The sequence below is a fragment of the Chelonus insularis genome, unplaced genomic scaffold (genome assembly GCF_013357705.1).
Source record: "Chelonus insularis isolate UGA/USDA-ARS -01 unplaced genomic scaffold, ASM1335770v1 contig_24_pilon, whole genome shotgun sequence".
NCBI classification, from domain to species: domain Eukaryota; kingdom Metazoa; phylum Arthropoda; class Insecta; order Hymenoptera; family Braconidae; genus Chelonus; species Chelonus insularis.
Window position 1 is genome coordinate 104,472 of NW_023276446.1, and position 21,352 is coordinate 125,823.

The following is a 21,352-nucleotide window of genomic DNA, read 5'->3' on the forward strand; positions in this document are numbered from 1 at the left end:
GGTTGAGTGGGCTCTTTTAGAACCGAATTGTATATTTGGTATGATTTTTTTATCTAAACATTCTTTGCTGAGTCTGTTGTTAACTATAATTTCGTGTTAATCTAGGTGTTAAGCTGATGGGTCTATAGGTGTTAGGATCTGAATGATCCTTACCAGGTTTAGGAAGAGAAAGAACTTTGGCCGTTTTCCAGGCTTTAGGAAAGTAGCATGTATTCAAAAGAGTATTAAAAAGTTTAACTAGAGCATCTATGACATTCTGGGGGAGGTACTTACAGACAATAGAGGGAATAGTGTCAATTCCAGCAGAAGTTTTGTTAGGAAGTTTTTTGAGTATCATCTTTAACTCTAGGTCTGAGCAGAAGTAAAGCCTTAGCTCCGGGTGGTCCGAGCAGTTCGGAAACGATGACTTTATAGAGTCAGAAAAATTGATCAATATATAGTACCAGTAGTGTGATATAGGTTCAGAGTTTCTTTATAGTAGTCAGCAATAGGATCCACCAACGATTTATTTTCACTAGCTTCAAAATAATTTTTTGGCATATTTATTTTCTCAAAGTTGAGACCTATTAGGTTCAGTTTATCAGAAGGGTTAGTTATGAGAATATGATTGTCTTTATTGTTTGCAGGTATTTTAATCCCCATTTCGTTTATAAATTCAGGAGAACTTGCTGTGTTAGCAGCTAATTTGAGATTATCTATATCATTAATTTTTTTTTCCTAAGTATTCTATTTATTTTGGGGAAAAAATTAACAGGATCTCTGTGGTTAATTGATTTCAACTGGTTTTCCCAATATCTAATTACAGCTTTCCTAAATTCTTTTTTGAGTTGATCTTTAATACCAGCACGTTTAATTTTTACTGATTGAGAATACCTCCCCAAAAGTTTGGGGTCCTTTTTTCTGATTTTAAATAGTTCATTTACTAATACCATTTTAATTTTCCTAAGTTTATTTATTTTACTATTGTAATATTTCAGTACATTATCTGTTGCTTTGAATATAGGTACTGATTCTGTTATAGATTCTAAGATAGACTTATTTATGTGGTCAAGTGCTGAGTCAATTTCTGCAATAGATAAGTTTTCATTTTCAGGTATGTTATCAGTGAATTTTTCTTCCAGGTTTTTAGAGAAATTTTCCCAATCAGTACTTTTATAATTATAGATGTAAGTAATTGTGCTATAGTAAAACTCAATAGGGTCTGAATTTAGAGAAATTTTGATATTAATAGCTTCATGATCACTGTCGTATGGCAATACAATAGTTTAAGAGTGTGGTTGAGTAGGCATAGTCTACTATCTGTCACAAAACAGTCTAGGAATGCACCCGATTTAGAGAAAGTAGCACATACTGGTGGAATAAATCTAGCTTTATACCTAATACCTTTGTTGAGTTCCCATATCCTTATGGCTCCCCCTCTTACATTATCTTGAGAATCTCCCCAGTCTTTTCTTCTTGCATTAATGTCTCCACCCATTACAAAGTAGTTGTTTTGATTATCCAGATTTAATTGTTCCATTGATTCATTAAACTCATCTATAAAAGAAGAAGCTTTATCAGCAAGTGCGTAGAAACTTACAATAAATACATTTTTGATTTTAGTGTCAGTCAGCTTGATGATCGAGAATTCAAAGGTTTTAAATTTTAGTCTGTTTACATGCTTAACATTGTGAAATTTATATTTTTGTGAATTAAATCGCAGTTCCTCCTCCTTGAGTTCCTGCAGCTCTATCATTTCTAATAATATTGTAATCTGCAAAAGATAGTCTATGATTCGCGTTCAGTTTAGTTTCGCAAAGGCAAACTATATCATATTTATCGTTTGTGAGAAAAGTCAAAAGAGCTTCTCTTCTTTCAGAGGCAATTAATGAGTTTCCATTTGTTGATACTATATTGAGGTTAGCTAAGATAGGTTTATCTGCTTCTAAATTTATGTTATCAGTGATAGTTGGATTAGCTAAGCTGCTCCTAATATTATTATTGTTGATATTATTTAATTTTGTATTATTATTTATCAGTTCCTTTTTTAAAGCATTCCATAAGAAAGCTAATTTTTTTTTCATGATCATCAAGCTTACTATTTATGTTAGCCATGTGACTACCTATTGTCGAATTTATTTTAAAATCTATTTTGTCACAAATTGATTCAATCATGTTACTAATGTCAGATTTTTTAATTACTAGATTAAGTTTATCATCTAATTTAATGTCTATAGCTTTATCAATAATGTTAGGTAAATTATTGTTACCGCCCTTAAAAGTAGTGTTATTGTAGTCTAACAGAAAGTTAGGTCTAGAGAGATTGGAGAGTGCTAGGTTATCTCTGGAAGTCGGGGCTGCTGCTGCTGTAGACGAGTGATTACCGGCTACTGCTGGATTCAAGACGTTATAAATGTTTCCCAGATGTTTTCTAGTTGGAATAGGATGAGCAAATATCTTTTTTTGGGCATTAATAGGTGGGACACCTTTGGATTGAAGGTTAAGTTTCTCAGCTTTCATCTTTTGTTTTTGAATTTCATTTTCTTTTAATTGGTCAGTAAAGTATACTATGTATGGACATCTACGGTAGGAGGCTGAGTGGCCTTTCATATTACAATTAGCACAGGTTAGTTTAGATTTATCAGCCTCGCTACTCAGTTCACATTTACCTGGTTCGTGGTTCAGAGAGCACTTTACACATCTATAGTCAAGTTTCCAGTTTTCACTCGTGTGATTTAGTCTTTGACATCTCCTGCATTAAATTAGATTTTTAGGTTTGTGAATTTCCCAATGAGTTTTTTGATAGGCGATGGATTTAATGTTTGTGAGGCTTTCACTATCATTGTCTTTCGTGATTTGAACCAGGAATTGGTCTGAGATTGCATTATTGTTGTGGTTATATTTCACAATTTTAATTATCTTGAGATTATCAATATTTAACTTTTCAATTTCTTCTTTGACTTCACTTTCAGAAACTTCTTTTATGCCTTTTAATAAGTAGTTTTTTGGTTTGAGATTGCTTGGAGTATATGTAAAGAATTTACAATTCTTATTTATTAACAATTGTGTTGTAGTGTTAAAAGTGACCAGATCTGTGCAATTTACTGTAATGTTACTTGAGTCATTGACAGTGATTTTAAATTTATCTTTCTCTATTTTGGCATCTATCATAAATTTAGCAATTTCTTTAAATTTTCCACATTGAATTCTAATTGGAGGTGGTCTGATGTTTTTGACAGCTGGAGTAGCTTGGCCAGTGTCGTCTTCTGCTCTCGATCCCGAGGCTTGACTGAAGATGGCACCCTCAGTTAGATTATCAAGAGAGCTGTACTGATTGTCAGTCGGTAATGGATCTGCAGTGGCCACCATTTCGGATTTTGGTCTTTTTGCTGTTTTCTTGGGGGTAACCCAATCTCCCTCTTCTATACTGTCGCCATCTTGCAACGGACCTCTAACGAATTCTGGAATGTTCTGACGCCCACGATGCATTATTAAATTAGGTCTTATCAAGTTATTTGTATTTACTTTTAGGTTGACACCAAATTTTTTTAGCTGGGATGTTAATTGCTTCTCCACAAGAAGAGAGTTAGCTGCCTCTAATGTCGTTCACTTTGGTAATTTTCCCGTTCGCTTTTACCTTCTTCGGTGTTGCACCTTTGGAGTGATGATTGGAATTTTTAGTATTTTCCAAATTTCTTTTTAGATTATTACTCATTTTGTAATCACTTATGTCAATAAAATGGGTTTATCTTAACAACAATAGATTAATCGCACTATTTCTTTGAGAATAACACCAATTTGTAACAAAGCCTGCAGGAGCATCGATACAGCGATGTCGTCACGACCGTTGCTCAAGCGAGACTCTTACCCCGAGCTATCGTCCTATCTACTGGAATGGAAGGCAAAGTAATATTTAAAGTCTTAAGGCTGGGCTAAAGTCAGAAAGACGACTAATTCCCCCTATCTAAATACATGGGATCGGGATATTTCTAATTTCTTCGCCAATTTACTATTATTTCTATAAAATGAGGTACCAAATTACAGAGGAATTAATGCCGGACTGACGTAAACAACAACTTTTTGTATGTAGTGAATATTTTTATTAAAATATCAGTGTTCTGCAGTGGTCTGAGACCCGAAAGGTCCACACGACCAACTTCCCAGTGGAAAAAATGAAAAAACAATTCGAATAAAACCTGTTTCCATTTTTTATAACAAATGGAATTGTTATAAACGAAATGAGTCTGTTTTTATTCATTTGACACAGTTAGTTACTTTATTTCAGTAAAAGAAAAAATCATGCGTTAAAAGTACACACATATATATAGAATGGATTCCTATTTTTATTGTTTATAACAGTTTAGAACTTATTATTTAAATATTACTATTTTCAATAATCACTTGTTAGTAACAATGTTCAATTGTTATAAACACAATTCCATATTATTGACTATTATTGCGTCTTTAATGCTGTTTTCTCAATCTTGACACGAGTTTAAAATTCTTTCATTGCTGATTTTGTTTTTTAAAATTTTTTTTTTCAATGAAATATTATCACCATATTTTCATACAAGTATTATAATTATTTAATATTCATATTTTTTTTATGATTTCATAATTTTGTCTCAAAATGGGTACAATTTATAAATTGAGAAATTCAGGTTATTTTCCATTTTTGCTAGTTTTTTGGTTCTGCAAAAAAAATGGCTGGACCGATTTTCCTGAAAACTTTTTCAGTTCTAAGTTACGTAATTACGCGTCGAATGCAATTGGTCCCACATCGATATCATTTTTTGTTCTCGAGATAATCGAGGCGAAAAATAATTCCGAACGTACGTACGCACATATGCACATACGCACATACACACACACAGACGTCCACTGGAAAACGGTCATATTGGATTCGCGGGACCTTAAAACGTGGAGATATGTCAAAATTAGCGATTCGCAAAATCGGACCCATTACTATAACTTCCCACTGGGAAGTTAAAAATTAGAAAGAATAATGAACAAATTATGAATTGACTTGCCGCGCTTAAATTCCAAGATGGCTGCCACATCATACAGATGAAAAATCACTAATTATTTCATTTTTATGAAATTAAATAATTTAGATACAGTACCGGACATAAATGCTGTTTAACTTTTTGAAGGTTATACATGCAATTTCCCTTTACTGTCCTATAGAAAATCACACAGCATTTATGTCCGGTACTGTATAATTAGAAATATTGTATTCCAGATGATTTTCTCCGGAAATTAGTTTAAAAAAATTTCGATAGGTGACAGCATTATGCTCACAGATGACCTCAGTCATCCATATTGGAAAAACGATTAATCCGTATCCAGACCTGATGGTGCCCTGCATTTTGGCGAGTAATTTGTATCTGTGTGTGTGTACAATACATGTTTTGATGTAAATGTAGTGTGTCACACTACATGCCTTACACTTTAATGACTATTGGAGTATTATAAATGGTGTTCTGACTTTGAGTCGGCTGAGTGAGAAGTCGGGACTTTGTGGACTGTATTTTTTAGGATGTTTGGATGCTAGAACAGTCGGGACTTTTGAACGGTGTAAATGAGTTGGCTGACACTATTTAACAGTAACAGTTAACGATTTATTAAACACTAAAATCACGGTAACAGAAAAATAACAGTAAAAGAGTCTTTGAATTGTCTGTACAGTCTTGAGTTCACGGAAATTTCACACAGAGTTCACTGATGAGTAGCCTGATTTTTTTTATTAGTCTGAGTTTCATTGTGTTGGCGTCAGCCACACAGACACAAGCGAGTTGTTCGTGTATGGATCCTGTGTGTGTGTCTGTCCATAAGGCCGTGAGGCGTCTAAGCCGACATCATTCGCGCCTTTTGTAAGAAGGTGCTGATGCGGACCAACATGAGCTTCCTGAGGATGTCTTCTAAGAGGTAGACTGCCTGATGAGTTCACAATCATCACTATAGATGATTAACTGGTAAGTTAGTCCATGTCAGAGGAGTTGTCTGGGTTTTCACTAGAGAGTTCGACTGCGTGAGCTCTCTGCTAGTACACACGTACCGAGTTGACTGTTACAACGAGTTGTCTGTGGGTTGGCATCGTCCGATGATGCCCAAGAGTCGTCCGAGTACGAGCTACGTACGAATACTCGCAGTAACCGGCGAATACTGAAGACTACGGTCCGTGTTTCTCGAAAACTCTGCGTTCTCGAAGCTTCTAGGCCCTTCGAGAAGGGATATATACGTCTAGAAATTAATGAGAGTTGTCTAATTGGCGAAAATGAGTTGGCAGGAGAGACCTCGAGTCATCTAATTATTCGGTGGGGAGAAAAATGTTAGGCCGTCAATAGAGTACTTTAGACCAAGTCAGAACAAATGGATATGATGATACTCATTGAACATTAATTAATGTAATACCTAAAAATAACTTAAAATACATATATTCATCCATTATTATTATTTCTATTAGGTATAAATGTCAACAAGCGAGCTTAATTCCGAGTCTACGGATCAAAGCATGTAGTTTAAGATGAATAAACATGGGGTTTTAAGTGGAAATATGCTAAATTAAAAATATTTAGCAGCAATTTAAACAATTTGCGGAGAGTTCCGGCACTTCGCTGGCAAGCTCTACCCCCCCTCTTTGTGCCAAAGCCTGCAGCTAATGATTTACAAGCATAAATAATGCAATTGTTATCCTGATAGCTCTGTGGTCAGAGTGTTGGACTTCTATTTTGCCAGGCAGGGTTCGATCCTAGTCATGGCAAATTTTTTTTTCCCTTTTTTTCGTTTCAGTAACTTTATATATTTATATATTTTATTAAAATATTTTTCCAATTAATTACGAAAAAAAATTGTTTTCCTGGAAATAAGCTGAGGGTGAGGAACGAATTACTATGAATTCTCTTCTTTAGAAAATGTTGTCTCTAAAAGACTATAGGAATTGATTTTGAACTAATATAAACAACCAATTATTGCACTTATGTAGAATTTTAATGAAAAAAAATTGGCTATGTCTGGGATCGAAACCTAATCGGTAAAATGAAAGCCTGGTGTTCTTACCACACAGCTAACATATTATCTTTGACATGATGTTTATGTTTATAAGTTGTATAATGCAGGCTTGAGTATGAAGGGTGGGGATAGAGCTTGCTATAATTTGTATTTCGCAGACTGTAATAAACAATTAGTGTGTGTTAATCACTTGACTATTCATTGTGTGTTATCTACCCTACTAGAAGACCACAAATTGGTGACCCCGACGTGATCTTATTGAATTGCGAAAAGATAAGTATAACCGCCTAAAAGATGCAATATTAGAGAGACTGGGAGTGTCTAAGAAAGATAAACTGCGTCCAGTAATCAAAGGTATTCCTCTAGGTGATAAGAAGCCTTCGCAGCTCCTACGGGAAATGAAAAACCCGTCGGCTGGTGGCCTTCTTGACGACGCATTACATGGCTTATAGGTCGAAAAATTACCGACTGAGCTGAGAGCATTCCTCGTCATATCCGATGACCTTGATCTGGAACAGTTGGCTAAGATGGTGGATCGCATTCTTCCGGAGATCTCCCATAGTGGCACAGTGATGGCCGTCGCCTACAAGCCTCACAAAGACGCATGACTACCTCTCGTCACGGCACTACTGGAAAGAATTGAATATCTGGAGAAAACGGTAGCCGACCTGCTGACACAATTTAAGGCATCCAGGGCTTTAAACCACAGGCCCAGGTCACACTCAAGGAGACGTAGTTCCGACCGTAGTGATATATGTCGCAACCACCAACGGTATGGCGCAGAGACACGAACCTGCCACCCTCCATGTGCCTACCTTACACAGAATCAGGAAAACAATAATCGCTGGCGACAATAGGGGCCGTGCTCGACAGCGAGAACTCTCATTCTGTGGAGGCCCGACTTCATCTGTACGACGACAAAACACGCCTGGAATTCCTCGTCGACTCTGGTGCAGCGGTTTCTTTATTACCGGCCGCAGAATTCCGTGGTGAGCGACGACCAGCACATATGGTCCTCTATGCTGCCAACATAACTCAGATAAGTACCTACGGCATGCTAGTTTTAACACCCACCTTCAATTTACGAAGAAATCTTACATGGCCTTTCATCATAGCCGATGTGCAGAAGCCCATCATCGGAGCTGACTTCCTGAAACACTTCAGGCTCCTGATTGACTTAAAAAACGAGCAGTTAATCGACTCTAAAACTCTTTTAACCTCAAAAGGACATCTGCACCACACCTCTCACACCGGCATCTCTACCATTCATCCTGGCTTACCATGTTTAGATGTTCTCCAAGAATTCATTGACATCACAAAGCCACAGAATGACATATCAGCTGCTTTAAAAAAGAAAGATTACGCTCACCGAATCCTCACGACAGGTCCTCCAGTATTCTCAAGAGCCAGACAGTTCGCTGGTGTAAAAGCAGCTCCTGGAAAAGCAGAAGTCCAACTCTGTGTCAACCAAGGACTCATGAGACCCTCCAGCAGTCCATGGGCCAGTCCCATCACAATGGCATCAAAAAAAGAGAAGGCTTGGAGATTGTGTGGAGACTATCAAAGGTTAAATGCAGTCACCCAACCAGATAATTATGCACCACCTCTGATACAAAGCCTTTTTCCACTATTACATGGCAAGTCTGTTTTCACTACTCTGGACTTGGAACGTGTTTACCACCAGATACCAATGCATGAGGATGACATCCAAAAAACTGCAATCAACACACCCTGGGGACTGTACGAGTACCTAGTCATGCCTTTTGGTTTCAAAAATGCCACACAAACCTTTCAAAGGTTCATCGACAGTGTCTTCAGAGACTTAGACTTCGTATTCGTCTACATAGACGACATCCTCATCATGTCGAGCAGTGAACTACAACACAGGAATCATCTAAGCCAGGTTTTCAAAAAGTTACAAGAACACAGACTTACAATCAACGTTAACAAGTGTCAATTCATCAAGAGTGAGGTTAACTTCTTAGGTTACTCCATCAATACTACCGGTTTCGCTCCAACAGCTGACCGTTTTTACAAGATCACCGAGTACCCCAAGCCACAAACGGTTCACGAGCTGAGATGTTTCCTGGGAATGATCAACTATTATAGACAGTGCGTTCCCAAGTTGGCTGCACTTCAACTACCACTGTATTGTTACATCAAACGCTCGATAAAAAACGACAAAACAACAATCAGCTCGACCCCAGAAATTGACTCTTGCTTCTCCAAGCTTAAGCAAGCTCTCTCTGACGCCACGCAAACATCATTCCTGTCACCTACCTCTGATTTAGCTCTGGTCACTGATGCCTCAACAACATGCATTGGTGCTGTGCTGGAACAAGCGGAGAATGGTGTTGTCAGGCCAGTGGGATTCTTCTCTAGAAAACTCAGTGAAACTGAAAAGAGATACAGCACATATGATCGCGAGCTGCTGGCAATCTACGCAGCCATTAAACACTTTCGTCATCTCCTCGAGTGTCACAACTTTGTCATCAACACGAATCATAAATCTCTAATTCATGCTCACACTCAGAAACACAATAACGCCTCTGATAGACAAATCCGTCAACTCAGCTTCATCTCGCAGTTCACTACAAACATCATTTACATCAAGGGAGAAGAAAATCTCGTCGCTGACGCCCTATCACGGGTTGAAACCATCGCTGTGCCAACACTTCTGGATCCTGAAACAATCCAACGAGAACAACAAACAGATACAGAACTCGCTGAGATGTTACAAAACAACTCATCTCTACGACTTCAAGAGATCGAAATAAAAAGAAACTTAAAAATCTACTGTGATGCTTCCCGAGGTGAATGCCGTCCTTACTTACCCCAATCACTTCGGAAAGTTGCCTTCAACGTCGTACATGGCCTGTCATACCCTAGTCAGAAGCAGACTTCACTAAGACTCAGACAGAAATATGTCTCGCCCAACATCAAGAGAGATGCCACCACCTGGGCTCGTGAATGTCTTGCCTGCCAAAAATCAAAAGTGCAACGACACACCAAACTTGTACCTTATTGTATCGCTGTACCTGATTCTAGATTTAATCATATTCATATAGACTTAATTGTTCTACCAAAGATTAACGAGTACAATTATTGCCTAACAATCATAGACAGATTCTCAAGATGGCCTGTAGCTGTACCTCTAAAAAACATGACCGCCGACACCATCATTACAGCTCTGTTCGACCACTGGATCAGTCACTACGGTACTCCAACAACGATCACAACTGATCAAGACGCTCAATTTGAGTCCCAGGTGTTCCTAGCCTTTGCAAACTTCATCGGGGCTGAGAGATGTCGAACAGCAGCATACCATCCGCAGTCTAATGGCCTAGTTGAGCGGTTCCATCGCACGCTAAAAGCTGCGCTTATGTGTTCTTCAAAACCCTGGACAGAGATCCTGTCTACAGTCATGCTCGGACTAAGAACCAGTCGGAAAGGATCTACAAGCTTTCCCTGCTGAGATCTTATACAGATGCAATCTACGGATCCCGGGAGAATTCTTTATTGCTGAGGATTCACTACAAGATCCACAAATGTTCATAGAAAAACATAGAGAATTTGCACGCGGTCTACGACCTACTCCAACTGCTCACCACGTCAAGTCAAAAATTTTCATCCTAAAAGATTTGTACGTCTGCTCACACGTCTTCATCCGATGTGATCGGGTCAGAGCACCACTTAAACCACCCTATGAAGGACCGTTCAAGGTTATCGAACGTCTAACAGATCGACTCTTCACGATTGACGTCAATGGTCAAAGGCAGAACATCTACGTAGATAGACTCAAGCCGTGTTACACCAACAAACAGGATTAGTCCAACAACACAGTTCATCCACAACCTCAGACACCACAGCCTTAACCTTCCACCTCCGAATCTGCTTCTCAACCTGAAAATTCTCAAACACCATCTGAGATTCCTCAACCCCACCCACCACCCGTAACAAACGATTCACCTATTCACAGGTCTAGCTCATCGGACACTCCGTCTCCTTCAGGATCACCTGTTCAGCTGCAGTCGCATCAGTGGACGTCAGCCATGGCTCCACCGTTACGGACGTACAGCCGTCGGCGAGTCACTTTCAAACCTCCCGGCGAAAGTTTCTCAGGGGGGGAGTAGCTGTGGCGACTCCGGTCGCACAAGCACGCGCCAAGCGGCCAACGCAAGGTCCATAGATAGAGGGGATGGTGACCAAGTAAGGTCTTCGCACGGGCGGCCATTTTGGGGTTTTGGGTGTTTGGTGGGAGAAAATGGAATGGAGAAGGACAGTAAAATTTCAAGCGTGGCGTCTTTTGTTAGTTTGAAAGCAAAAAAGTTAATAAAGTGTGGGATAAATTGCATTATATATCTATAATAATTATTCAAAATGGTTTTGTGCCATGCACTAAACTGTCAGAGCAGTTCGAAAAACAAAATTAGATTGTTTCGATTTCCACGTGATGAAAATCGACAATTTTTATGGCTCCGAAACTGTGGAAAAGATAATTTTAAGGAATCTTCAAAATTGTGTGAGGTACGAATTTGTTTATATATTTTGATATTTAATTTTATATCCACATCAAATTGGTATACTAACTTTTAGTAATTCATAATAACATTTTTTTAGTTCCATTTTGATGAAACACAATATGAACAAAATCGTGCTGATGGATGGAGAAAGTTGAAGCCAAATGCTGTACCAACTATTTTCCTTCATAACTCACAAAAAACATCTAGTGAAATTGGTCCTGTACCTGGAGATGGTTTATCTTCTACCGAAGCTTGTCCTGCTTCAGAAAACCAACTACCAATAGGTAATTCCATATTAATTATTCAATTATAATACTATAGTAGCTGAAGAAGTGAACTATAAATTTACAAAGTTGTTTTTTTAGATAATTTTAACCATTCTGTTGAATTTGATTCTTTATCATCAAATCTGAACACACCATCAAATGTTGAAGAGGAAAATCGAAAATTTGAAGTTTGCTACACAAATTCGATATGCAGGTAAACAATATAAACTTAAAATAATATTGTAATATAGAATATTATATCATATATTTTATAACATTTCTTTCATATTTTTTCTAGTTGGATGGAAAGCATACCTTTATTTAAGGAAAGATCTAGGGATTCCACTGCCATCCTATTCAACTATTTGTAGAAATACAAATCAACTCGATTTCAAGCCAGGAATTTTGCATGATATGGTATCCCTAATGGAATCAAAAAAAAAAAGTCACAAATCAAGTTCTGAAGCAGACTGTGTGGCGCTAATTGATATCCAGCCTTCTGTGGAATACGATATTAGTACAGGTATTATTATTATGTTTAATATTATCTAATTTACTTTAATGTTATTTATTTGAAATATTTATATACAATAATTGACATGAATTGCTGTACAGTTAATTATGGTGATTACATCGAGAACTTCAATTCCTGAAGAATTTTCTGGTTTTGATTGTCTACATATTGATCATCAGAAAACTTATGGATATAGACATGACCTCTATACTTTCATATATTTATATGTGAAATCGACTATTCCATAATTTGAAAAATTCTGTCAAATCATCACATTATGAAGGCAGATAAAAGTACGTAACATAATAATAACTAACTTATTATGTTTTGGTAATGGATTTTTTATATAATATATAGTTTTGGATATATTTAAGTTGTTAATAACTTGTACATAACGAACTACTTTATGAATTGGAAATAATTCATTTGATTTTGTATATATGATACTATTCTTGCAATAAATCCTGTCTTAAAAAAATTATGTTAATTTATAATTTTCTCCTACGTTCTCTTTAGGATCATTCATTGGATTTGAGACTTGTAAGGAAAAGCAAGTTATGAGCACATGTGTCGTAGTCGTGATGCTAAGAGGTTTGACCAGCAATTGGAAACAAATTATTGGCTGGCATTTAACAACTAAATCAGCTGATGATGATGTCATGACTGACTTGATAAAGGAATTGATAAATAAGATAGAAGCTGTAGGATACAGGATTCATGGTTTAGTTTCTGACATGGGACCAAAGAATCAAGCCATTTGGAGAAGACTCGGAATACGAGTCAACAGGGACAACGATACACCATACGTTACTCATCCAGTGCGAAGGAATTATAATTTATACATATTTCCGGATTGTCCTCATTTATTGAAGAATTTGAGAATGGCATTTATCAACAATGAATATTTTACGTTAGCTCGATGTATTGTTGAAGCTAATCATTTGCCATGCAATGAAATCCGTTTTCGCTATTTAAAGCAATTGTATGATGTGCAATCACGATGTAAAGATTTAAAGCTTGCTCCACACATCACGAGCGACATTATAAACCAAACAGGGTTCAACAAGATGAATGTTGCAGCAGCAGCTCATATCTTTTGCTTAAAAACGGCAGCAGCATTGGAAACTTTAATCACTTTAGGCATAATGGAGAAAGAAGCATCAACAACCGTTTGGTTTCTAAGAGAGGTGAATACCTGGTTTAATACGATGAATGGTAGGCATCCAAGCGAGGCAATTGGAAAGGCAAACTTCAGGAAATCAATGAAAAATATTGACAACTTTCTATCAATCATCGAGAATTTAATAATCGGAAGAGGATGAAAGTCCGTTCAAACTGGCATAAAAACAAGCTGTATAAATAGTATGAACTTGATTCATATGCTTTTCAAAGAAGGCTATGAATTTTTTCTTACCACAAGAGTAAATCAGGATGCTCTTGAAAATTTATTTTCAATACTCAGAAGATACAGTGCACATCCTACTGCTATTCAAACAAAAAGATGCCTGCGTTTGATAAGTGTATCGCAATTCACCGATACAACCATCTCAAAAAAAAATTGTACGGATGATGATGATGATCACTACATCGATTTCTTTAGATCATTGAAAGCTGCGAAAAAATCAATGCAGCCTATCATTACTATCCCAGTAGAAAAGTGCATGACATCATTAATATATGGCGATGAGCAAAACTATGACGATCTCGAGCCAATTAGTAATATTCTTCTATGCAATATTATAAATAATGTGCTTGGCAGTGCCATATCATACGTCTTCCGTAAGAAATATGTCTGCAGTACTTGTGCCGCAGCTTTAACTGCCAACAAAACCGATCGTTACTCGATTTTTACGAAGGCTTTATCAATTGGGTTCTTAGAGAATCCTTCAAATATTTTTTTGAAGTATATAACCCTCGTGGAAGCACATCTACAAGAACACCTAGATAGATGTGTAAAACATCCTTAACTTCATCATCATTTAGTGGAAATGATTAAAGTTTGGGTTCCTTTCGAAAAATATGGCATCACAAGATGTAGTGCAATTGAAACAGGTGGATCTTGCTATTTCGTGGAAAATGTCATAAATCGATATATTTATATCCGACAAATTATATTTGTTAAGGAACAATCAAAAAGACAAAAGGAATCAAGATTTAAAAGTTTTGGATCAAAAAGTGCTCAAAGGCAATCCATCATTTAGTTTATAAGTAGCAATGATAAGTGAGCAATATTATTTATGCTGATAATTAAATATATTGTTTTTATTAATAAAAAATTATTTTTAATGTTACTTTTGTTGATCAAAAATATCTACGATTATATTGTTTCATTTTGTGAGTTACACTTTATATATTATATAGACCTAAATGTTGTATTACTTTTTAAATAATGTCTATTTTATATTAAACATATTTGTTAACATTCACAAAATGAATTTTGTTTTTAAATATATTTTTTTCTTTGAATAAAGGATTTAAATTGTTCAATGACTCTAAATTAACAGTACTCTTTCTCATAATAAACAATTTTATAACCTCACATTCTACCGCTGCTTTTCAAGTCGGCCATTTTGGGGATTTTATGTGGGATACGAGTGCGAAGACCTTACTTGGTCACCATCCCCTCTATCTACGGACCTTGGGCCAACGAAGTAAACTCCAAGCAGAAGTCGAGCTGGCCAATCAAACGGCTGGACGAGGTGATCAGACGGTTAAGAAGCCACCTTCGTGATCCGCCATAGCTGTGGCACGAGAAAGACTAACCTATTTTGCTTTTGATATATAATTCGTATTTTGCAGACTGTAATAAACAGTTAGTGTGTATTAATCACTTGACCATTCATTGTGTGTTATCTACCCTACTAGAAGACCACAGATGTGCGGCAGCTCGTGAGGCTTTGCCCACTTGCCGCATGGCGGCTCCACCGACCGGTTCAAGGAACCCATCTTGCGGCCAGGCGGCCAAGTTCCAAGCCGGCCATCACATATTCATCCCGCCAGTAACGTAACATGGCGTTTCAGTGACTTTTTACCGCGCTTTCTATTGTAACGTTTTCTAACTAAAAATTATCTTTGTTTGCTATAATTATTAATAAATAACTATTTGTTTATAAATAAATCTTATGTAGTTCGCCCTTTTTCCTTACGGCATCCCCACATAACTGGTGACCCGAACATTCTGATTATTCGATTGACATGGTGATAGATCATTCACCGGTGCGACAGCAACAACGTCAAAACGTACAAGTGGACAGCCCAAATTCTCCAGTCTTACCTAACCGAGAAGCAAACATGACTGAGCAAGCAGGAAACATTGTTTTTAATCAAGAACAAGCTCTTGAAATTTTTCAAACTCGAAAACCAAAAATTGCGCCATTTTGGAAATCAAGTCCAAAGCTATGGTTCGGACAAGTTGAAGCCGCGTTTGGTCTTGCACGTATCACCTCGGATATGACTAAATACCAATACGTCATCACCAACCTCGATCCTGAGACTCTACCATTTATCTCCGACATCATGGAACGACTTCCAGATCAAGGTAAATACGAAGTCATAAAAGAACGTCTTATTAGTCAGTTCGACGAAACTAATGAGTCTAAATTACGTCGTATTTTGCGAGGAGCTGAATTTGCTGATGACAAACCATCAAACATGCTGCAACGGATGAGAAATCTAGCTGGAACTGAAGTTGGTGATAACATCCTTCGAACACTCTTCCTGGAACAACTTCCTGAGCATGTACGAGGCATCTTAGCTATCAGTGAGGTCGTTGATCTATCAAAACTCGCTCTCCAAGCTGATAAAATCATGGAAGTTTCTCGACCTAGCATCTTGGCGATAGATAACAACGGAAATGCATGTGCATCAACATCCTCAAAGTCAAAAACATCTCCAATGAATACTGAAGATCTGTCAACACAAATTGCAATTTTAACCAAGAATTTTGATGAGTTAAACCGCTACGTAAGACGTGATCGAGCCAGATCCCGAAGTAGATCACGAAATTCACAACAAAGTAACAACAACAATGATGGATTTTGTTTTTATCACAGTAGATTCGGAGAAAAGGCACGTAAATGCCGTCAACCCTGCAACTTCAAGAGTAATTCTCAGCCTTTAAACTAACAGAGCCTTCGGGGATGGTAGCGGGTATCTCTGAAGGTAATCGAACATCCCGTCTACAAGTGCAAGAAAAACAATCTGGTCTTAGATTTCTAGTCGATACAGGTTCTGACATTTCAGTCATGCCAAAGAGTAAAGTAATTATTAAAAGTAAGATTTTTGCACCAGTACCTAAAATCAAACTCTTCGCAGCCAATGGTTCTACCATTAACACCTTTGGTACTAAAACAATGACACTAGATCTTGGATTACGACGATCTTACTTATGGCCATTTACAATCGCTGATGTTACTCACCCTATACTAGGTGCTGACTTTATAAAACATCACGGCCTTCTGGTTGATCTTAAAAATCAACGACTAATTGACGCGCAGACAAAACTTTTTCTACCTGCAAAAATTAGTAGTTCAACACAACCAACAATCTGTTCTGTCATCAAGGAGCATCCGTTCTACGAAGTTTTAAAAGATTATCCTGACGTCACAAAACCAGCTGGTTGTAAACCACCACTTCATGGAGTTCAACATTACATTACGACTCGTGGTCCTCCAGTTAATGAACGTGCTCGTCGTCTAGCTGGCGAAAAACTCAAAGCAGCTAAAGCTGAGTATGAATACATGATGCAGCAAGGCTGGTGTTATCCATCAAACGGTGATTGGTCAAGTCCATTACATCTTGTTGAAAAGAAGACTGGTTCTTGGCGCGCCTGCGGTGATTATCGACGACTAAATCAAATCACTGTTCCTGATCGTTATCCAATACCTCATCTACGCGGTTTTACACATCAACTTCAAGATTGTGAAATTTTTACTACTCTGGATCTGGATAGGGCGTATTATCAAATACCTGTCGCACCAGAAGATCGACCTAAAACCGCTGTCATTACACCATTTGGTCTTTTTGAGTTCAAGGTGATGACATTTGGATTGCGTAACGCTGCTCAAACTTTCCAACGCCTTATGGATACAATTCTTCGTGGATTAGATTTTTGTCATATCTATATTGATGACATTCTCATCGCTTCAAAGTCACGAGAAGAACATTTAAAACACATTCGAATAATTCTCGACAAATTACAGCAGCATGGTCTATCGATTAACCTCCACAAGTGTGTTTTTGCACAGCCTGAAGTTATTTATCTAGGTTATGCTATCTCAAAGGATGGAATAAAACCTCCTGCTAATCGAATCGAAGCAATCCTGAAGTATCCCAAGCCTGAGACCATCGCTAGTCTTCGAAGATTTTTAGGTTCCTGGAATTTTTATCGTCTAAACATGCCTAAAGCTTCAGAAGTCCACGCACCTTTAATTGACCTTACAGTTGGTGCTAAGAAAAATGACAAACGACCTGTTTCATGGAATGCTGAGGCAGAAAATGCTTTTGAAGAATGTAAAAAACTCCTAGCAAATGCAGTGCAGCTAGCTTACCCAGTTGATAACGCAAGTTTAACACTTCGTTGTGACGCATCTGACAAATCAGTAGGCGCAGCTCTAGATCAAATTATCAATGGAGTAAGACAACCTCTAGGGTTTTACACAAGCAAACTTACAAAGACTGAACGCAACTATAGCACATATGATCGTGAGCTTCTTGCAGTCTTTAAAGGTATCAAATTCTTCAAACATCTGATCGAAGGTCATGATTTTACAGTGGTTACTGACCATAAACCACTAACGTTCGCTTTCAATCAAGATTCTGACAAAGCTTCACCTAGGCAACAACGACAACTACAGTATATTAGTCAGTTTACAACAAAGATCGTTCACGTTCCAGGTAAAGAGAATGTAGTTGCTGACGCGTTATCGAGAATCAATTCTATCGATATGCCGACAATAGTTTCTACAGAAGATATCGTATCTGAGCAAGAAGGAGACGACGAACTCAAACATCTATTAGATTCAAAAACAACTTCACTGAAACTACGACAACTTCAAGTTGACAAATCTGGAAAAGTGATTTATTGTGATATTTCAGGTGACAAAATACGTCCATATATACCAGCTGTTCTACGAAGACAAATTTTTAACAACACACATAACCTATCTCATCCAAGTGGAAAAACGACAAAAAAGCTTATCAGTCAGCATTTTGTTTGGCCTTATATGAACCGTGACATCATCGAATGGGCTCGTACCTGCATGCCGTGTCAAAGAAGCAAAATTCATCGTCATGTTAAAAACATTCCACAACATATTGAAGTTCCTAGTGAACGTTTCAGACACGTCCACATCGATATAGTCACTATGCCACTATGTCAAGGTTATTCATACTGCCTTACCATGATTGATAGATTTACACGTTGGCCAGAAGCTATTCCTTTAAAAGACGTCACAGCAGATACCGTAGTAAATGCTTTCTTTTCTGGATGGGTTAGTCGTTTTGGAGCACCAGAAACAATAACGAGTGATAGAGGCGCTCAATTCGAATCAAGACTCTTTGACGCTCTCACAAAATTGATCGGATGTAGTCGCACTCGAACAACTGCATATCACCCTGCTTCAAACGGTATGATTGAACGATGGCATCGATCTTTAAAATCTGCTTTAATGTGTCATGCTACAAGTGATTGGGTTAGCACTCTTCCAGTTGTTCTCTTAGGACTACGTACTAGTGTTAAAGAAGATATTAAAGCAACTGCAGCTGAGATGTTGTATGGCACAACACTTCGACTTCCTGGAGAATATTTTATCGACGAAGAAGTAGGTCCAGAACCTCAAATTTTTGTAGAAAAATTCAGGGAAATCATGAGAAACGTGCGCTCAGTACCTACTGCACATCACATCAAGACTCGAGTTTTCGCACACAAAACACTTTATACGTGCACTCATGTTTTTGTTAAAGTCGAGAGAGTCAAACGACCACTTGAACCACCCTACGATGGTCCATACGAGGTACTGAACAGAATCTCAGACTACGTTTTCGAAGTAAACATCAATGGTGTTCCTACAACAGTTTCGACACAGAGATTGAAACCAGCTTTTGTTGAAAACGCAGACATAGTCGCTCCAACAGGGCCTACTCCATCTCAGGCACCTTCAACGTCTTCGGCAGCTACTCCAGCATCTGTTCCAGTGTCTCCGGCATCTTCTCCAGTGATCCAGCGTCCAACAGCTCTACGCACCTATTCAGCTAAAAAAAGGGTTCAATTCGTGACAGCTAAAAATATTAACTGTCACTCAAGGGGGGCTACTGCGGCAGCTCGTGAGGCTTTGCCCACTTGCCGCATGGCGGCTCCACCGACCGGTTCAAGGAACCCATCTTGCGGCCAGGCGGCCAAGTTCCAAGCCGGCCATCACATATTCATCCCGCCAGTAACGTAACATGGCGTTTCAGTGACTTTTTACCGCGCTTTCTATTGTAACGTTTTCTAACTAAAAATTATCTTTGTTTGCTATAATTTATTAATAAATAAATCTTATGTGGTTCGCCCTTTTTCCTTACGGCATCCCCACAGATGCCGGGTCGGCGTGCCATCTTGCGGTCATTTTTATAAATGCTAACTACATTTCTTAGCTCCCATAAGGACTGAACTTCTATACTGGTGTCTCTTCTCTGCTACAGCCCAGCCTTAAATATACGACTTTTTTTATAAAGTTGGTACCATTGTGAGGTTGCTATAGTATAGTTAAAAAATCAAGTTGGCAAACAATATGTACAGATATTGAGGTGCTAATTATGAAATAAATTAAATATCATTATGTAATAATACTGACAATGATCAATAATAGTATATCCTTATAAATATCAATGAATGGGGGTTTTGAACTTTCAACCCCATAGCACATTTACTGTCGCTTTGTTTTATTGGCTCGTAAATAGTAGTGGCCAGTCAACAGGGTATAAAATCTTACTTGGACAACCTATAATTGACATTCCTTTATCGATCGTGAAATGTCGTATATTTTTTCAACTATTCTTTACTGGCTACAATCGAAATTTTTATTTTAAGATACTTATTCAATTAATATAAACAGTGCTCAGTACGTTTTCTATCAGTTAACCCACAAATATATTAAAAAATAATTTCTTGGCAAGAAACAGAAACTCCAAAAAGTTGGTGATAATTCAACAGAGTAGAATGTAATTGAGTAAAAACAAAAAGTGACCCATAATCCTACCTTTTCTTCTCAGTTTAAATTTTAGTGACATTAGATTAATTCTTACTTTTTTAGAGCATGGATCTTGAAAAAAAAATTAATCCAATAAAACACCAGAATAAACCAACAATTAAATAATTCTATTTAATTAAATGTGGCACAATAAAAATGTATTTTTTTAGTAAATTGTTTATTTATTATTTTAAGTAATCATCAGAAATATTACCATGTTAATTCCGAAAAAAAATTTTTTTTTTGTGATTATTCATAATTTTGATTTTATTATTTGAAAAAAAAATATCACTCGTTTACAGTAAGTTTTTTTCTTTCAATGTAATTGAATAAGTTCTTCGGATATTCTAAAATTATTTGGAGAAATCAATTATGGAAATTATACAAACTTTTCACGAAATTGACAAAAATAGATACTTTAATACTTATTTCTCTAAAAAAGTTTACTGTAAATAGTTTAGCCAACCACGATTACAAGAAAAGAATGTCATTTTTTCATGACTTCTTTTATTTCTAAATGTCTTGATTTCTATAATCGATTGATTCATGTCATCATGGAATTTCTTATTGTAAGACATAAAACTGTCTGCCATGACCGGAACACTTACTTCTTTTTTAAATTCTAGGATAAAAAGTGAGCTAGCCATGCTACGGTTGTTTGTCTACTCTCTATTGTATTTAATTGAGTTTCTTGCATTCTTAATTGATATAGTTTTAACGCACAATTATGGAAATTAAAAAACGTACATTTATTGATGGTATCCAATTAAAAATTGATATGGAAATAAATCAATTTATCATCAAGATCACTCATAGAGTTTCGTTTTT

The 21,352-nt window shown here is 37.2% G+C and overlaps 1 protein-coding gene across 1 annotated transcript; it reads left to right on the forward strand.

The window, feature by feature from the left end:
• Window positions 1-15,488: 15,488 nt before the first annotated feature.
• LOC118064778 (uncharacterized) lies at window positions 15,489-16,418 on the forward strand. Its single transcript, XM_035079650.1, has one exon. It carries the CDS (start codon window positions 15,489-15,491, stop codon window positions 16,416-16,418), a length of 930 nt encoding a protein of 309 aa, XP_034935541.1.
• The last annotated feature ends 4,934 nt before the right edge of the window (window positions 16,419-21,352 follow it).